This window comes from Serpula lacrymans, assembly GCF_000218685.1.
Source record: "Serpula lacrymans var. lacrymans S7.9 unplaced genomic scaffold SERLAscaffold_4, whole genome shotgun sequence".
Lineage (NCBI taxonomy): Eukaryota > Fungi > Basidiomycota > Agaricomycetes > Boletales > Serpulaceae > Serpula > Serpula lacrymans.
The window spans coordinates 1,255,994-1,273,949 of NW_006763293.1; the positions used below are offsets into that span (position 1 = coordinate 1,255,994).

The following is a 17,956-nucleotide window of genomic DNA, read 5'->3' on the forward strand; positions in this document are numbered from 1 at the left end:
CCTTCTCATCCTTAAGTATCCAGGTGATCTCAGGATCCTCCAAGGAGGTAGGTTTTCCTGGTGAGGGCTTAAGCTCCTCTCCAGTAACAACCCGGAGAACTTTTTCCCGACGTAGCTTTGAGATGATCCGGAGTTTCCATATCTGAAAATTGTTGGGTCCAGTGAGAACTAGACATGCGGATGTATCGCGTGCTGTGGTCATGGTTCCGAGGTTGCCGTTTCAAATAAGAATTATTTCCTGCGTAGCTTTTGCGCACCAGGGCTCATAACCTCATAAAACTAAGTGAAACTCAGCCGCTGCCCGAGAGGCTATAGAAACGACTGAGGTATTCCTATACTAAACCCCCTACTACTTATAGTTGGAGGTGCTACTCACTACAGTATAATAACTCCTAGGAGAACAATGGTTACTCCATGGAGTGGTGGCTATGCTCCATGGAGAACAATGGCTGCTTCGGCAGAGACCGGGTTTATCCGGTTTTGTCAGGCGAGTGTTATGGAACCATAGAGATTCGGGATTTCTTGTGCCAGAATTTGGCTTACCCCAGTGCGTAACAAGAAGGCCATGCATATCAGCCATCTTTGCATGGAATAGCCCAGGCATCCACACGCCCCAACCAAAACTTGCAAAGCCTCCTTCTTGACCAGCTCGAATGTTTGCAAGTGTCCATAAGCATGCAATAGATAATTGGTCGCCTGCAAAGATCTTGACTTTGCTATTGTGAATGGGATCCTTGGCCTCAATCCTTAGTTTGGACATAATTGCCTCAACGACCTCACCATTGCCAACAATAGTGGATTCATCAATGTTCATCGCTGGAAAAGGGTGAGGCGGTGTCAATGATGAGAACTGTTGTTAAAAAAAACACACACACAAAAACAAACTAACACACAATCCTCCCAGATTCCACGGAACTTGTTTATGGGCTTTGCCTCCTAGAACAGTGGAGTGGTCTGGTTGTTCGTGGGGTGGTACGTATAACGATCCTTCAAAGTAAAACCCAAAGATGGTGTGGGTTTTGAGGAGGAGGGATAGTTGGGATGCAGAAAGATAGGGGCTTTGTGGCGAGTATAGACGAGCACTACCTTGCTAATAGTAGCACAAGGTAGGTTTGAGAATGACAATATGATGAGGTGACAAAGTTCCCAGTGATAGCAGGCTCCTGACGCACAGACTGTAGTGCTCAGAAGGACTTCAATCAAAAGGGATGACAATCACTTTCAAAAGTGACGAGTGACGATGACAGCAGTTGACAGTGGTAGCAGTGGGAAGTGTTGTGACCACACTGGATCACAAGTAGTAGTGAGTAGTGAACTTGAGATTAGAGAAGAAGTCTGGATTCGAGTTCTTGTTGTTTTTACAAGGTAATATACAGGGGTTTATATAGTAAAAGAAAAGTAGGCTATGCACAGTATAGCTGTGCAAAAAGAATGAGAAAGAACATGAAGGAAGGAATGTACGCTGATGAATCCTGCATAGGTAGTACAGGATAAGATTATCAAAAAAAGGAAAAAAAAGGGATAGAACAATGAATGCTGTGAGTAATGTCACAGGTTTGTACAGTCATAAAGTAAAGTCCAATAGCAAAAAGAGAGCAGGAAAATCATGATGTCATGGGAAGATGCAGTAAAGAAAGGGCAAGGCAAAACACTATCAGTATCAACACAGTTCCTTTATTGTCAGTCAGGCATTCTAAAAAATATGTGTCCATAAAAATGATTCAAAAATCAAAAATAATTGCACTGTAAATGAATGTTCTGCTGAAAAAAAAGAAACTGGAGCCACCAGTCCGCCACCTAGTCCAAATCCGACAGTTCCATAGCCTTACCAATGGACTCGTTGTGTTGGACCACCTGGTCAAACGAGGGAGGGAGAGGAGTAGTCCCAATTTGGAACAAGTGAGTCCCAGGCAGCGTGTGGTAGCTGTAGCTGTAGCGAAGATGATGGACAAAAGATAAGTGTACCCAAGTGAATGGGACAGCGATGAACATGGGCGATGCAAGGGGATGAACCTTCTCCAGCTCAAAAACTACCCACCCACGCTCCAACCGGGCAAGACGAGTGACCGATGTTTTGATAGTATATAATGGTAGATTGATGTCATAAAGATGGACCTGTTTCCCTATTTGAACCGGCCGCCGGGGCTTTGCTGATATCAGCAGTGGCACGTGGTAGTCAACGGATCGGCGACGGAAGCGGATAGGAAGTGGTGACATCAGAAATGGTGGGGGAGCAAAGAAGATGAGGAGGAGGAGGCTGGAGGTGACGAGAAGGTGAACTAAAATGGGGATCCAGAAACAACTGTCAGGTGAGAATAAAAATGAGAGTAAGGGACCCATGGTGGGGCTAGGCAAAGGAAGGGAAGTGAAGGAAACGACAAAAGCAAGGGCGCAATGCAATGTGTAGCCAGTGGCGACGCGAAAATTTGCCGAAATGCCGAAATGCGGAAAGTACCGAATGGAAAAGCAAAGGTGAGCGTGACTGGATTGCCTAATAGAGGTGGTGCTGATCAGCCACAAGTTTGAAAAAGGCAATATTAATTACTATTCCACGTGGCACTGTGCCTGTGTGGCACAAAGGTGAGTCTTTTTGAATATTTGCTTTGTTATTGACACCTGTCCATGCTACCAATCAACTTTGGTGCATGACAGCGGGCAGCTCGTGGAAAAGGCCAGGTGGGACTGGCCATATTGCTGGCTGAACGAAGCGCATACAAGGAAGACTTGACAGCTAGAGCTAAAAGTGACGAGAAAGAAACAAGAGGCTCAGCAAAATGTAAAGAAAAGAGAGAGAGAAGGGGGAAATTACACGCACAGAGCAGAGGCTGCTTGCGAGGTGCATATGGAGGCCTGCATGATGCAATCTTGGTTCAAGATGAACCGGAACTTGATTTGAATGCAAAAGATGAAGGCTTGCATGTTTTTTTGCAGACAGGCATGTGCTGTCGTCAGATACTGATGAAAGTGTACGGAAACGACATACCTAGTGAGTGAAATAAGTTCAAATTACACAAGCAGTGACACTGATTTAAGATAACAGTACTTACCGTGCCTTGCTGCAACATCTGTGACCCTTCGTTGTTGAACCGGACCTGACCTGGTAGCCCACCTGTGCAAATACGACAAGCAACTGTAAAGAAAGGGGTGATTAGCGAGATTGTTCGAAAACACTTACAGGAATGGCAGAAGAAAGTCTACAAGCGCGACTTTGCAGGTGCCATGTTTGCCTCACCAGCAATTTTGAGGGATGAGACCGTGGATTTGCTGGCATTGGTAGGTCCTATCCAATCAACAGAGGAGCTCAAAAAGTTGGTGGGGATGCAATGGCAGTGGTGGCCCAAATATGGTGGTGAATTGGCTGAGTTGTCGTCGAGTCTTGATATTCCAGCCTTCAAGCCGTTGCTGAGAAAACCACAGGGCGAGAAGATAAAAAAAGCTGTTGAAGGAGACATAATTATGAATGTGAGAGGATCAGAACAGGATAAAAGATGTCGAGTACTCACCAAAACCAGCAGTTGTCAATCAGACACTCAAACTAGCATGGCCACTAGGACTCCCACACTGCCCGCTTCAACCGATTCAGATGTTTGTGTAACCACCGACAATGGAAATAAAATGCGCATGGTGATCAGCTCAATGCAAACCACACATTTCATTCCCAGAGTTCCCTACACGAAAAATTTGGTGCCATCATTTGCATATCTTGCTGGCCTTTGGTCTCCTTACACTCAAATCATCAATCCTTTCCTCATTCCTTTTACTACTCAAGTAAAAGACACTAGCTAGAATATTCATATTAATTAGATGCCTACGAACTAGTATACTCATATGCATAAGTAGGATTTGCTTCCGCTCGATCCTGATGAGTCTGTGGCACAGTCTCTAAGTCATAGAAAATCACCGAAATTTTGACTAAGTCCCTTGTCTCCTTTGAGGGAATGTCACGCCTCCTGCCAAAAAGAGGTCCAAGTTTCCCAGCCAGTTCACAGAACCTCTCTCTGCAGAGTGTGAATGTGAAGTGGCTGGACTCGAGCCTAACACATACACTGTGGGGATCAACTTATATGAGCTCAGCTTATATGCTGAAGATATTGGATATCTGCATTCTCATTGGCTGAAAAAAGCTAAAATTGAATATTTTCAGCATATAAGCTGGGCTTATATAAGTCGATCCTCACAGTGATGAGTACGAATAAATCAATCAAGCTCAAAAATGAAACAGTCACGACTCTTCTATGCTGTCAGTATAAGGCTGACTTGAATTAAGGGGATCTAGGTGCCAAAATGACTACATGGACGTTACAACCATTTGGTCACAACGTCGTAGTAGCCAGGCTTCCAAGCAAGAACACGTCGGAAGCGTCTATTCATAGTTAAGCAAGTCTGGAGAAATGAATCAATCTAAGGACTGTATGACGGAGTATGTCGGTGCATCTAGCATGCTGTATCCCTTCAAAAAGATGAGTTCCACGACGAATAAATATTCCAGAGTTATCCCTCCTTCTTTAGTGATAAGTTCTCCAGCTGCTTTTGCAGAACCACCTTTCCAAAGAAGATTAATACATGCAGTCATGGTAATTAGACATACACACCTGTAGCAATTAGATCATCAACCACTATTACTGACTGCCCGGGCTGAATAGCGCCAGCTTGCATTTCGAAAGAATCCTATGATACATTTTGAGTTCCTGCTGATGTCATGATACGTGTTCACACATACCGAGCCATATTCCTTTTGGTAAGTTGCACTAATGCACTCCCCTGGTAGCTTTCCGCGCTTCCTAACGGGTACAAAGGCAGCCCCGAGTCTCAAGGCAATGATTGGGCCAAATAAGAATCCTCGGGCGTCAAGTCCTACAACGACATCAATTTTCTTGGACAAGGACTTGGGAATAGTGTGAGAAGTGAGATGATGAACAAGGTGCGTAATCAAAGTTTCAAAGGCCACAGGGTTGCGCAAGATGGGGAAAATATCCAAGAAGTTGATTCCCTAGAAAGATGGTCTTAAGACATGCTGGGAATTCAAAAAAGGTGTATCAGACTGACCTTCTTCGGGAAGTTGGGATGACTGGTCAAGATACCTTTTAAATATTCCGCGTCAGCCATTACTGGAGTATACCAAGTTCTCCGACGAATAGGGAAATAGGGGAAGGAGCGAGATCTATGATACAAGGAGCGTTCAGGTTCAAGTTCAGGTGGGACAGCAAAGCATGAAGATATGAATTTTCTAAGTAACCTTTTTTGGGACCAATTTATAAAAGGTCACGTGATGCTTTGCCGTGTAGGGAGCACTGAGCTAAGAATGCCACCAACCTAGCCTGAGTGCATCTCGTTCATGAGGCTTGTATTAGTACTTCCATCAACTTGAACAAGTCCGAGCTCTACACGCTATCTCTCTCTGTAAGCATCAGGCCAAACCGTCTCTATGAACTTAGCTCGACACTCTATCACCGCCACCGATCCTGTGCTTATCATCGACGCTCAGTTCGATGTGGATTGTAGAATATTCGTTTCTCTAACACCAGCTGGGTTCGCTGTTTATCGCTCATGGCCCTTTGAACTCATACGTAAAAGAGGTACATTTCCATCAGATCTATAGACATTGGTAGCTAACTATGTCAATAGATCTGAGAGGAGGAACACTTGCCAGTGTTATTCCACTACACACATCGTCTTTATTATTCATGCTTGGGGGAGGTCGTAGTCCTCTGTATCCCCCAAACAAGGTAATTCTATGGGATGACACGATAGGAGCAGAGGTAGCTGAACTTGAATTTCGGGAAAGAGTTCGAGGTATTGCATGTAGGCGTGGTTGGCTGGCGGTTGCCTTGCGCCGGAGAGTGGTTGTATTTGAGATTGGAACAACTTTAAGCAGACGAGGAGAGTGGGACACTTATGATAATCCTCGAGGTAACACACTACCCCTCAGTTCACCTTCTTGTTGGATTGATGTGGGCAATATTTATCCACAATAGGACTACTGGCGATGGCAACAGAAGCCAATGCGACTCTACTAGCCGTCCCTGGTCGCCAAATGGGCCACGTACAACTCATCCATCTGCCACCATGCTCTGGTTCAAGTCAATCATCATCGGTAGATTCAGATCAACCAGCTCAATCCGTACTGTTGGCAAAGCGTCCCATCTCAATTATCGCAGCGCACGAATCACTCCTGACTACACTGACAGTAACCCTTTCGGGTCGATTAATTGCTACGACTTCGTCAAAGGGGACACTTTTACGCATATGGGAGACCGAGACGGGGAGTCTTGTACGAGAGTTTCGCCGGGGGTTAGATAAGGCCATAATTTATGGTGTCGCGTTCCGCCCGGATGAGAATGAAGTATGTGTATGGAGTGATAAAGGGACCGTGCACGTCTTTTCTTTGATCAAGTCTGCTGCATTGTGAGTGATCCAATCGGTATAGAATTCACTGGCTCAACTGAAACGTATTTGTGCTAGAAATCGACAATCATCTCTTTCCCCTTTAGCCCCCTTTCTTCCTCTACCGAAATACTTTGATTCCGAGTGGTCATATGCCCAATACAGAATACCAGCGCAATCGTCTCATATATATTTCTCTTCGGGTTCGTCACGGACGTCACCAGATACGTCCGATGAGGAAAGGTGTGTGGTGGGATGGATACAAGGTCCACCTGCGGACCACGATTCGCAGACAGAAGAGAAGGAGCATCAACTCATAGCGTTAACTTACAGCGGAGGATGGTATCGCCTCTCACTACCATCTGCGAAGGCTACTCCTCCGCTAGCAAAGAGTCACAGCTCCCCACCTCGTAAATCCAATCAATCAGCCAAGCATGGGACAGGGAAAGAGAAGGAAAAGGATGGGAATCGCCGCGAGAGTAGAGAGTGCATATTGCGAGAATATCGGAGGTTTGGACGATGGGATGGCTGGTAGTTGGCTCACATGTATCATGGTCTTACTTCTCTCAGCTACTACTAAGCTGATAGTGCTTTTGTATGTACAGTAAATTCTTCACTGTCTCATCATGCAGCTGTATTTCATATCATTCATTAAATTGCAATGTTTATAAGGCGTCCTATACTCCGAATGATGAATGGCTAATAAAGTTCAGTGTAGGTATGTCTGTCATAGATGAATTGAACCGCTACAGCTACATACAACGACAGAATTGTAATAAAACCGAAAACATCAGTACCAATGCAAGAATAGGAGGGAGAGACTAGCTCCCATAAAAAATACAAGGATGAACAGTCTACTATCCTTGAGCCGTCTCCTTGCTTCCCGCAGCTCCACAGTGCTTTTCTCTACAGCAGAGACAGTGGTGACGGAGTCGTCATACAACTGATCCGTCAACTCCGTTTGTTGGGCCAGTCGTGCAACCAGTTCCATCTGCAACACACTGATATCCATCAACCGTGCCTCTGCTTGCCGTACTGATTCCAAGTCATTTTGGGCGGAACGCAAGATGCTTTCATTCTCGGCCTCGTACTGCAACATTTGAGCCTGGGAGAGCTCGAGTTTGGGGCCACGGTCTTCCGATTCACCTGGCACCGTTTTATTGGTAGCGTCATCTAGAATACCTTGCACCGAAGTACTTGCTTTAGGCTGCCCGGTCCACGCAGGTAATTTAGCACTGAGAAAAGCGACGTCCCTCGTAACGGTCGACCCCAATGTGTAGTTTCTTTCCATATGCCGCTTGACACGCTGTTCCTGCATTTCCCTCTGAGTTTGACTGGCTTCTGTGAGGCGCCTGTTGAGATACCATGCAATACTGGAATGATGGGCAGCGATACATTCCGACCGATTGGACGAAGATTTTGGTCGAAATGGCAAAAATAGGGACATTGGTCCGTCTATAGCACTAACGTCCCGTCGACCTGGAAGGTGGGGTGATCAGCTCAGTAGTCATGAACGAAACGCCAAACGCACGTTTTTCAATGGCTTCCAACGTCTTGACTCTGTCCGCACAACGGGAAAGTATAACCCGAGCCTGAGTGTCTATTTGATCTCTCTCTTCGTTTGTTAGGCGTTTTGTGCCTGTCCGCGAATTATCTGAGCGCGATGAAAATGTTCTTTTCTCTTCGCTCAAGTAGGCCTGCCTTGTATCCCTCAGCATTTTCGACAATGCGGCTATGTGTTCGAGCTATCAGACAGTTAGAACCACGACTAAGGAAGATTGTGAGCCATAACACACATACAATAGTATATGCCTCTCCAAGATACTGCTTTAACACGTTTCTGTCCCCATTTCCATCGTAAGACGCTGTCTTCTGCAACCTAGATGCGGTTGCTTTACTGTTTGCCAGCAATACAGCTCTGAAATCGGCGGTTCTGTCAGAAAACACCATGGCCTCCGTTATACCGAGACTCGGAGCCTCCAGGATGAGGTGCGCTGTGAAAACAGAGTTACGTAATCAAGGACCCCGAGTACCCCATGTACAGATATCATTGATATCTGTCGCAACAGGCCGTGGGATACCAAGATACATACGTGGGAGAATATAGAACACAACTGAGCGGCAACGGTCGTATCATTGTGTGACCACCATAGTTCTTGAACTGTTTGTTCTTCACAGCAACGTACCACTCCCTTCTTTTATCCCCACTCATTACAGGTCGTTTGGTAGACTCGCTCTGTATGCGACTGGCTGGCCCAAACATTCTTTCACTACCTGCAACCTATCCCGCTCGTCCCTTCACATCAACATATTAGCCAAATTCTTTCAACATGTCAGGACCAGCTTGGAAGAGGGAGATTGTCCCTGACCACAAGGTGTGTAGAACGTACGATAGTCAGACCGCGCTCATATCATCAACTCTACTAGTTTGACTTCATTGACACACGGGATTTTACCGACAATGGATTTGGTATGCGTATGAAGTACGGTTTGGTTTTGGTTCAGACTCCCCAACCAACTCATGTTAACCGTTTATTGGGCTCTTACTGACTCTTTTGCATTGCTTGTAGATACCTCTGGCTGTACATTATCATCTTGAAATCATTTCTTGTCTACATATCCGATATCTTTTCCGCCACCACCATGCTCACCACATCATCGTGGTCCAACCAAATCTTTGACGAGTGTCAAACTTTAAATGGTTGCTTCTATATCCCATTTAATATAGGGAAATGGTTATTCGTGGGCTGTATCATTTTCGGTTTTCTTCTGGTCAGTCAAGATATATATCTTCCACTTCGCTGCGCCAGCTCATAGTTTATTGCAGCTTGCCTATGAAGCCCGGAAATCCAAAAAGATCATTGCTAGCCGCGACATTTCGTACGCATTCACCAATGTCATGGCCAATAACTACTACTCTCTCCGTGAGTAACGGTACCTATGTTTGGGCGCTTCACTATTTATGCCCTGCCACAGGATCATATGATCATTTTTGTTTCTTTGACCATATCAGCAATTCTACCAAGAAGAAGGATGACTTTGCCTTTTTCATCTTCTTTACCTTCAAAAGTGGGCAATAGCATCATCTTACCATTTACTGCATATTGACATTGTCCTGTTTCAAGGTTGGAAACGTCTATTACTGTCTGATGGCCCTCGCCAGACGATTAACGCCTTGACATTGTACAGTATATACCTAGCGAAAAGAGACGATGGCTCTTGGTACGATGTTTCCAAGTATTTCGCCGGCAACACTCTATCTACCTCTGCGTTGACCGTGACCACGTTCTTCACCTTTGTCATCTTCGCCGGTTCTCTCCTTCTTCTCATTGTCGCAGGCATCTTCTACATTCCCTTGTTATGCTATATCCAAGGAAATCTCAAAGTAACTATTTCGGTTACCTGAAAATTTATCATCTTTCTAACAGTGTCTTTAGGAATATGTATGTCACAAAGTCGATAAGGTAACCATATATACCTAATAGGTGGTAATGTGCTCACCATTAGAATAGCGCATAGCCGAGGTTATCAAACGCAGGAATAAGGAGCGACTAGTCAAGGCAGCAGCTCTCGCGAAGAAGGAAGCCATGGGCGACTACTCGCACTTGAAAAACAAGAAGGGCGAGTTGATCGCTCAGCCATTGCCTCAACCTACCTTGCCCAATCTCTCCGTAGATGACGATGCAGACGATGCATCGTCATTGCGCCGCGAACCTTCCAACGCGATGAATAAAGAGTACTACTACAGCTCAGATAACAAGAGCCTGGCGCCAAGTTACCACACACATGCCGGTAACACGGATTATTCTCTCGATTACCCCCCCATGCCCGCGTATAATCAGGGTTATTCGTCACATCAAGCACCTGGGGCATACGCACAATATAACTCCTCTATGCCTACGTTCGACGAGGATCCACAGCTGTATGACGATGACTACAGCAGCACCATGCATCTACCTACCGCAGCGGCCCCTATTGCTTCTCAGAGGACTGATATACCGCTACAAAACCCATACGGAAATTCAGATTACTACGGCGATGCACATGATGTATATCAAGGGAGAGGAGTGCCTGGCGGTGATTACAGACAGCCTGCACCGTATACGACAGGAATCCGACCGCCCAGTGATGGTGAAAGGAGAGATTATGCAGATGCACATGACTACTCGCATCAGAACTATTCTGGCTACCCCGCTGCCGCCTACGGGGAAGGTCACGCTTACCAAGGACAAGCAGAACATAACATGGCCGGGGCTGGCTATGGACATGATGCCAACTACGGGCACGATGTTAACTATGGGCACGACGCTAGTTACGGACATGCCGTATAGGACACCGACGTTTCACACTACTTTTCTTATGGGACAGGGAGTTCTTAAATCATGTACGGAAACGCAATCATTTTTGGGGCTCAGGCAGGCCCGAGATCGACTCCTCATCGCGCATATCGTCGACAATGCATAAACTACTGAATGCCACATCGGCAAGGCGGTTCATACCAAGCCTATGTTGTTACGTAGTTCCCATAGTCCGTGTACCATATTGTAGCCTACAATCGAGGTTTTCAGATGCAGTCAGATCGTAGAAACGCACTTTTATTTTTCTGTAGGGTACACTCTTGCTCGTAATCTCCCAGACATTTGTTTATACCCCCTTCGGCAGACGTGGTGCCGAAGTTCAGGGAGACTGTCCCCGACTCTTCCGAAGGAGAGGAGGGCCTTACCAAACGGCCACCTCTCTGTCAATTGCTCGACACGTTTGTCCCACGGTCATGTGACCCTTCTGGTCACCTTCGCCACATCGGGCACAGCGGTTTTCATGATTTAGCGAGTCGGGGACTGGCACCAGGTGCCACTACAATTTAGTATTATACTGTCGTTAACCCCCAGCCGAAAGCCGCAGTATATAGACAGATATAGAAAGATTCTCAGTGAATGTACAATTGCCAAACAATTAATCTCATATAGCTATCATTTCTCATGATTCAAAATGAATTGATTTCGTCTCAATTTCAACTTTGACTCCAAATCTAATCACAACTAGCACTTGCACTGTACCAGCTCGATTTGGATGTGCAGCAGAAGACTGTGTAGTGTGCTCGCGCATTTGGCCTGATCACACTATGCAGTATTTCACTGCTTTCTACAATACTCCTAATGGATTCCACCCCCCCTGTTAGTCAACAAAAGCAATTCCATTGCGACTGCATACAATATTGCAAAGGCATCCTCAAAAAAGTATCCAAGAAGACATACTATTGACACAAGAAATTTTGAAATGGCCTGATATCAGCAGAAACAAAACAATTTATAGTCGAGAAAGCCATAGAACTTGGTATTCAACTCGAAGAACCCCCATCTGCTTCAACTTCAGCTTTGTCTATCCCTACAAAGCAATTGAAAAAACAAAAGTATGCTCACAACGTGGTGGAGGCACAGCAAGATATAGCTGCAACACACCAAGTACATCCCTCCTATAAAACATTACACATGTATTCATTTATTATTAGGCTAAGTCAACGGGTACAGTTGATCCACCACGCTTGCAGACTCCAGATCACCTCGCACCAACTTCATATGATCCACTGGATCCTATGCCAAATTGAGGTGCTTTGACACAAACCTCCCTGATGCTGATGAGCAGGGAACAGCTACCACTTGAACATTTGACCAGGCTGAACTACAGGAGCTCTCGGACCTTATGCAAATTGAAGACATTCAGAATGCCATTGACTTTGTCAGTGCAGTCATGAATGCAAACCTTGATGATCCTGATATGCCAATTCATCCAGAAACCCTTGACTGGCTCCAAAATTCTCCCCAGACTCCGTCCTTGAAGACCCCCACAAACACTTTTCCCTCAATATCTTCCTAGCGACCACAAACACATCAGATCAAGTATACAAGGATGTTTGAGAAGCCTATGCACATTTGCATCCAGAGCATGATCACAAGCTTCTAACGCACTATCACATGAAGTGCAAAATGACTGAACTTACAGGCATGGATTTGTTGGTGCATGACATGTGCATCAATTCATGCATTGGATACACAGGACCGTTTGTTTGTCTTGAGAAGTGCCCCAAGTGCAGTGCATCTCGATACAATGAGCACATTTTAGAAGCTACTCAAGGGAGACAAAAGAAATCAAAGCAGCAATTCCACACAATACCTATTGGACTGCAAATACAGGCTCTTTGGCGTGACTCCACCAGTGCATTAAATATGCAACATTGTTACACAAAAACTCAAGAACTGCTCAATGAACTCAATATAGAAGATAAACTTTGCAAATACAACGATTTTTTTGCAGGCAAAGAGTACATACCAGCTGTTAAAGAAGGCAAAATCAAAAAAGGGGATACTGTTTTCATGTTTTTGATGGACGGCGCACAGTTGTACAAGAAGAAACTGTCAGATTGTTGGATATACATATGGGTAGTATTTGATCTATCTCCAGATCAAAGATATAAGGAACAACATGTCCTACCAGTTTGCGTCATTCCAGGTCCCAAAAAACCAAAAATATTGACTCTTTTGTCTTTCCAGGCCTCCATCATCTTTCTGCAATTCAAAAAGAAGGACTTTGCATATGGGACGCATCCTCAAACCGTCTATTTACTTCAAATCCATTCCTAGCTCTCGTTACTGCAGATGGACCTGGTATGGTCTATCTCAATGGGTTAGTGGGCCATACAGAATTTTTGCACAGCAGTAAGGCACAATTGTAAAAAGAAAATATAATCTTTGAGGCTTAGCACCAAGTGTGGTGCCTGCCTCTCTATCTTGAGCCACACGTCCCAGTTGCAACAGTAGTTTGATCCCTAGTCTTATCTTTTGTTCCTCTTGCTTCAACACAATTAGTCCTCTTTTAATAAAATCTTCAAAAGCCTCTTCACTGTTATCCCCCTGCCAATAAACAAACAAAATTTTAAAAATAAAAATCTTAAAATAAGTCCAATAACACCAAAAATCTCCCTCACTCTTTTTATGGCTCCTTGTATCACGGATGAACCATCCTGGACAGCCAAGGTCTCCCAACAAACCTCACTCCGGAGGACTTTGCCCAAATTCAGGACATTCTGAGCAATGCTTGGGCTTCGGCCACTCGGGACACGTATGGCACGGGCCTTCTTGCCTTCCACATCTTCTGCGACAAGAAAGCAATCCCAGAAGTCCAGCGGGCCCTGGCAAGCCAAGTCCTCCTTGCAGCCTTTGTGGCTACCATAGCAGGTGCCTATGCTACCTCCACCATCTGTAATTACCTGGCCAGGGTCCGCATATGGCACATTCTCCATGGCATGGTCTGGAACCCCGATGAGCGAGAAACAGAGGCTAAGCAAACTCAACCTCAACACCCCACTCCACGTGGCAGTCTTCACTTGCCTAATGACCACCTTCTACTCCATGGCTCGATTAGGGGAATTCACACTCCCTAATCTCTGCTCCTTGTCCTTTTCTCCCATCACACACGTCACACCAGCTCATGTATCCTCCTCCAAAGACCGGAACAACCTCCGTTCTACCCAATTTTACTACCCCGCATAAAATGCTCCCCCACAGGTGAAGATGTCCTCTGGACTCATCAGGAGGGCCCTACCGACCCAGAAGCAGCTCTCCTCAACCACTTCCGAGTCAACAACCCCCTGCCAAACACCCCCCTTTTTGCATATGCCCACAAGCATTCCCACAAGGCCCTCACCAAGGCAAAATTCCTCCAGGTCCTCTCATTGGCAGCCCTGGCCCTCGGGACAGACCCCATACTCGGCCATAGCATTTGAATTGGCGCGACCCTGGAGTACCTGCTCCGGGGCCTTCCTTTTGATGTAGTAAAGGTCCACAGTCACTGGTCAAGCGATGCCTTCACCCTTTATCTTCACAAACACTCTCAGATTCTAGCCCTCTATATCCAAGCAGCTCCAGTGGTCCACAACCAATTTGTCCGCTTAACTATGCCCCCTGTCCGTTAAATAATCATCCCAGTAAGTTCCTCCTCCTGACCTTTGGGCCCCGATCTTTGCTCTTCTGCATCATTGTCACTCCTAGTTCCTGGGTCACATTGCTCATTTTCTTGGCTCTTAGGTTCACTTCTGCTCACGTCGGGGCTGGAAAGCTCCCGGCTTTGACCCACACTCTTTTGCTCATGCTCCTTTACTACCTCCACTCTTACTACACTGCTTCACATCACTAGCTCTCTATTCCATTGTACTTATTGGTTATTTACAACTGCTAAAAAGTGCAGTCTCAAAGACTGGCAGACACAGATGCAGGCTGTTCTGTGGAATGAAAGGGAGGCTTAAATCAGACGGCAAGCATTATTGCCCCGCACTTCTCAAACCTTGTGGCAACTGTAACATTTCTGGATGCACACACCATAACATAGACCCATATTCATTTTCTAACCCCACAGCCAACACTTATCTTGACAACCTTTCACAGTCGTAGCATCTTCAAACAAAGCACAATCCAAGAAGAACTGACTCAACACTGGCATCAGTAAACCCAGTTTATTTCTAGGCATATCCTCATCAAGAATACTTGGCATACCAAATTGTTTTGGTTCTGATATCATGCACCTGATATCACTCAACATTCCTGACTTGCTCATTCTACTCTGGCATGGTACATTCCAATGTGATCCCTTAGATGACAAGAAAACATGGGTATGGGCAGTTCTTCAAGGAGAAACTTGGAAAAAACACGGGCAAGACATTGCAAATGCTGCACAATTCCTTCCTGGATCATTTGACACACTTCCCCAAGACTCCGCTGAAAAAATATCAAGTGGGTACAAAGCATGGGAGTTTTTAATGTATCTATTCGGACTTGGCCTACAATATACTCCCTCTTCCATATTGGAAGCATTTCTGCAAACTCGTTTGAGGTGTACAACTACTGCACCAACACAAAATCACTCACCAAGAATTTGAAGAAGCCAAGCATTTGCTCACTACCTTTGTGATGGAGTATGAGCTAATCTATTATCAGCGCCGAGAGGACCGTCTCCATTCCATGCGACCATCTATTCATTCACTTCCTCATATAGCACCTGAGGTTTGACGAGTTGGCCCTACAATATGTTAGAATATACTCTGACATACCAATACTCCATAGGATAATACCTCTGATTTGTAAGCCAGCCCAGTATGCAGCAGCTATTCTGTGTAAGACGTCCGTGGTTGCATGTCATGTTTGAGATCCTACATTGTATAACCTTGGCCATATAGCTCAATTGGTAGAGCAGCTGGCATGTATCCAGAAGGTTCCAGGTTCAATCCCTGGTCTGGTCAATATCCAATTTTATCAGGTTATGAGCCCTGGTGCTTTATTGTGCTATTGTATAAGCTTAGTCATTCTTACATGTTTGGCTATGTTTGTACACTTACCATATATGGATATGTCAGATCAGGAGGGAGTGTTAGAATATACTCTGACATACCAATACTCCATAGGATAATACCTCTGATTTGTAAGCCAGCCCAGTATGCAGCAGCTATTCTGTGTAAGACGTCCGTGGTTGCATGTCATGTTTAAGATCCTACATTGTATAACCTTGGCCATATAGCTCAATTGGTAGAGCAGCTGGCATGTATCCAGGAGATTCCAGGTTCAATTACTGATCTGGTCATTATCCAATTTTATCACAATATGTTCATCCCAGTGGACAATGGAACAAACAATTGGGAACTTGGGCCAAAAAAATACAACTACACTTGAACCTGTATCAAAATCTATCTCAACGTGCAGTGATACGTGCTCAAGTCAATGCACTCAAGGCCATGATCCCAGACCTAGAACCAGATTCACCTCCCCCACATGGTTCTATCAACCTCGACAATGGCTATGTACTCCTTCAAAAACGCGAGCAAACTCCCAAGGCTATTCATCTGTGCGAGGTAGTGACACTTAATTCATACTGTCAACAATTTGGGCTGCAATTCCAACCTCAAGATTGTGTTCGAAAGTGGGCGAGACTTGCATTACCATCAGGGCAGATAGCTCGATCTGCATGGGGTGAAGACATGCCAGGCAAACGAACTTTGCGACCTTCTCGACATGTCAAAGTGAGCGCATATTATTGTATTTCAATTTATATCATTTACTAATGAGATGCATATTCTATAGATACGCACACATGAAGATATTATTGAGTTTGCAGAAGTACAGTATTATTTACAGTTGACAATAAACAACAATGTGCACGTGTAACAACCAAGAGTTAGTTACTCTGGCGCACACAGGAACACACTATAAAGGTAGTGGAAGATGGGGAGTTGGTACCCCTTGGGCTGCAGTGAGTTAGTTGGTATACAACAGGAGGACTCGCTGAGGAGTCTCCTGGATCTATTGGGGTATATATACTACTACAGGTTTGTTTGTACATGTGTACTATACAGTTGATGAAGGCAGTGGCTGATGATGTCATAGGGCCTAGCCCGTATGGCCAGCTCCACTGCGTGAGAGAGTTAAGTCTAAAAGTAAAAGAAAGGCAACGCGGCGCGAGAAAGGGAAATGCCGCGTGGCACTTAAAGTATAAAGTTAAAGCGGAGAATAAAAAGGAAAGGAGATGTCCGGAAATTGTGTTATCGTAACACTACCCCCCTTCTAAGGCTCGACTTCCAGGCGAGACCAAATTCCGGAGGTAGTGGTAAAATTTTCGGGCATAGGTTGAAAGAGGGAATTAAAAAGGTTTGAATCCATGCCTCTAAGCTTCCTGGGAGCTGAGGGATTCCTAGAATAAAATTCGCGAACAGCGTCGCGGGAGTTTTCCAGATGGGATTCTGGTTCCCACGTTCTGTCCTCGTCTCCGTAGCCCTTCCATAGGACCAGGAACTCTAATTTTCCACGCTTCAAGCGTGCATCTACCACCCGTTCGACTTCGAACTCTTCTTCACCTTCCTGGGTGACTACTACCAGACCGGGCCGGTCTACGCGCTGTCCCGGCAGCGGTCCCTTGTAGGGTTTCACACGGCTAATGTTAACCGTGGGTACCACCCTCATTCGTTTTGGGAGTTCCAGCTCCACCGCATTAGGTTTGACTTCCTTAATCCGGTAAGGGCCAATCCACTTTTCGGTCAGTTTTCTAGACTGCCGGTCTTTTAATTTCAAGTGGTCGGTGTCTAACCAGACCAGGTCGCTGACCTTGTAATCAGGGGCCTTAGAGCGTCTACGCTCTGCCCTGTCTTTCATCTGCTCCGCAGTTTTAAATAGCGCTTTGCGCGTTTCGTCCAAGACAGACTTCATGTCTTTTGCCATGTTCCCAGCAGCCTCATTTTTGCTTTTGCCAGGTTCTACACCCATTCTGGGGAGGTACGATCTAGTAACCTCGAATGGTGCCCTTCCTGTAGCCGAAGACTGTTTAATATTATAAGAGAACTGGGCTATCTTTAGCCACTTGGCCCAATCTGTCTGTCTGTCGTTAATAAATATCCGGAGATACTGTTTCAACTCCTGGTTGAGTCTCTCCGTTTGTCCATCGGTTTGCGGATGGAACACCGTGGATAATTTAGGTTTGATGCCCAGCATCCGGCATAATTCTTTCGTAAATTCGCTAGCGAATTGCGGTCCTCTAT

General features: G+C 45.5%; 4 protein-coding genes across 4 annotated transcripts; 3 read left to right on the forward strand and 1 right to left on the reverse strand.

Annotated features, from left to right (window-relative positions):
* Nucleotides 1–4,158: 4,158 nt before the first annotated feature.
* SERLADRAFT_460916 (uncharacterized protein) lies at nt 4,159–5,213 on the reverse strand (the record flags this gene model as incomplete). The annotated part of the gene is given in 5 exon segments (XM_007315486.1): nt 4,159–4,542; nt 4,593–4,668; nt 4,721–4,990; nt 5,047–5,168; nt 5,182–5,213. The coding sequence occupies 4 exon segments, from the start codon at nt 5,104–5,106 to the stop codon at nt 4,397–4,399; spliced, it is 552 nt and encodes a 183-aa protein (XP_007315548.1).
* A 134-nt stretch (nt 5,214–5,347) lies between these two features.
* SERLADRAFT_446690 (uncharacterized protein) lies at nt 5,348–7,857 on the forward strand (the record flags this gene model as incomplete). The annotated part of the gene is made up of 4 exons (XM_007315487.1): nt 5,348–5,576; nt 5,626–5,910; nt 5,976–6,405; nt 6,463–7,857. 4 exons carry the CDS (start codon nt 5,426–5,428, stop codon nt 6,917–6,919), a joined length of 1,323 nt encoding a protein of 440 aa, XP_007315549.1.
* A 647-nt stretch (nt 7,858–8,504) lies between these two features.
* On the forward strand, nt 8,505–11,030 carry SERLADRAFT_460923 (uncharacterized protein; the record flags this gene model as incomplete). The annotated part of the gene is made up of 8 exons (XM_007315488.1): nt 8,505–8,759; nt 8,812–8,867; nt 8,955–9,156; nt 9,212–9,308; nt 9,361–9,453; nt 9,510–9,769; nt 9,822–9,848; nt 9,897–11,030. 8 exons carry the CDS (start codon nt 8,715–8,717, stop codon nt 10,713–10,715), a joined length of 1,599 nt encoding a protein of 532 aa, XP_007315550.1.
* Nucleotides 11,031–13,048: 2,018 nt separating this feature from the next.
* On the forward strand, nt 13,049–14,353 carry SERLADRAFT_367012 (uncharacterized protein; the record flags this gene model as incomplete). Its single annotated transcript, XM_007315489.1, has 5 exons — nt 13,049–13,065; nt 13,411–13,687; nt 13,716–13,902; nt 13,947–14,104; nt 14,183–14,353. The coding sequence occupies 5 exons, from the start codon at nt 13,049–13,051 to the stop codon at nt 14,351–14,353; spliced, it is 810 nt and encodes a 269-aa protein (XP_007315551.1).
* Nucleotides 14,354–17,956: the final 3,603 nt, after the last annotated feature.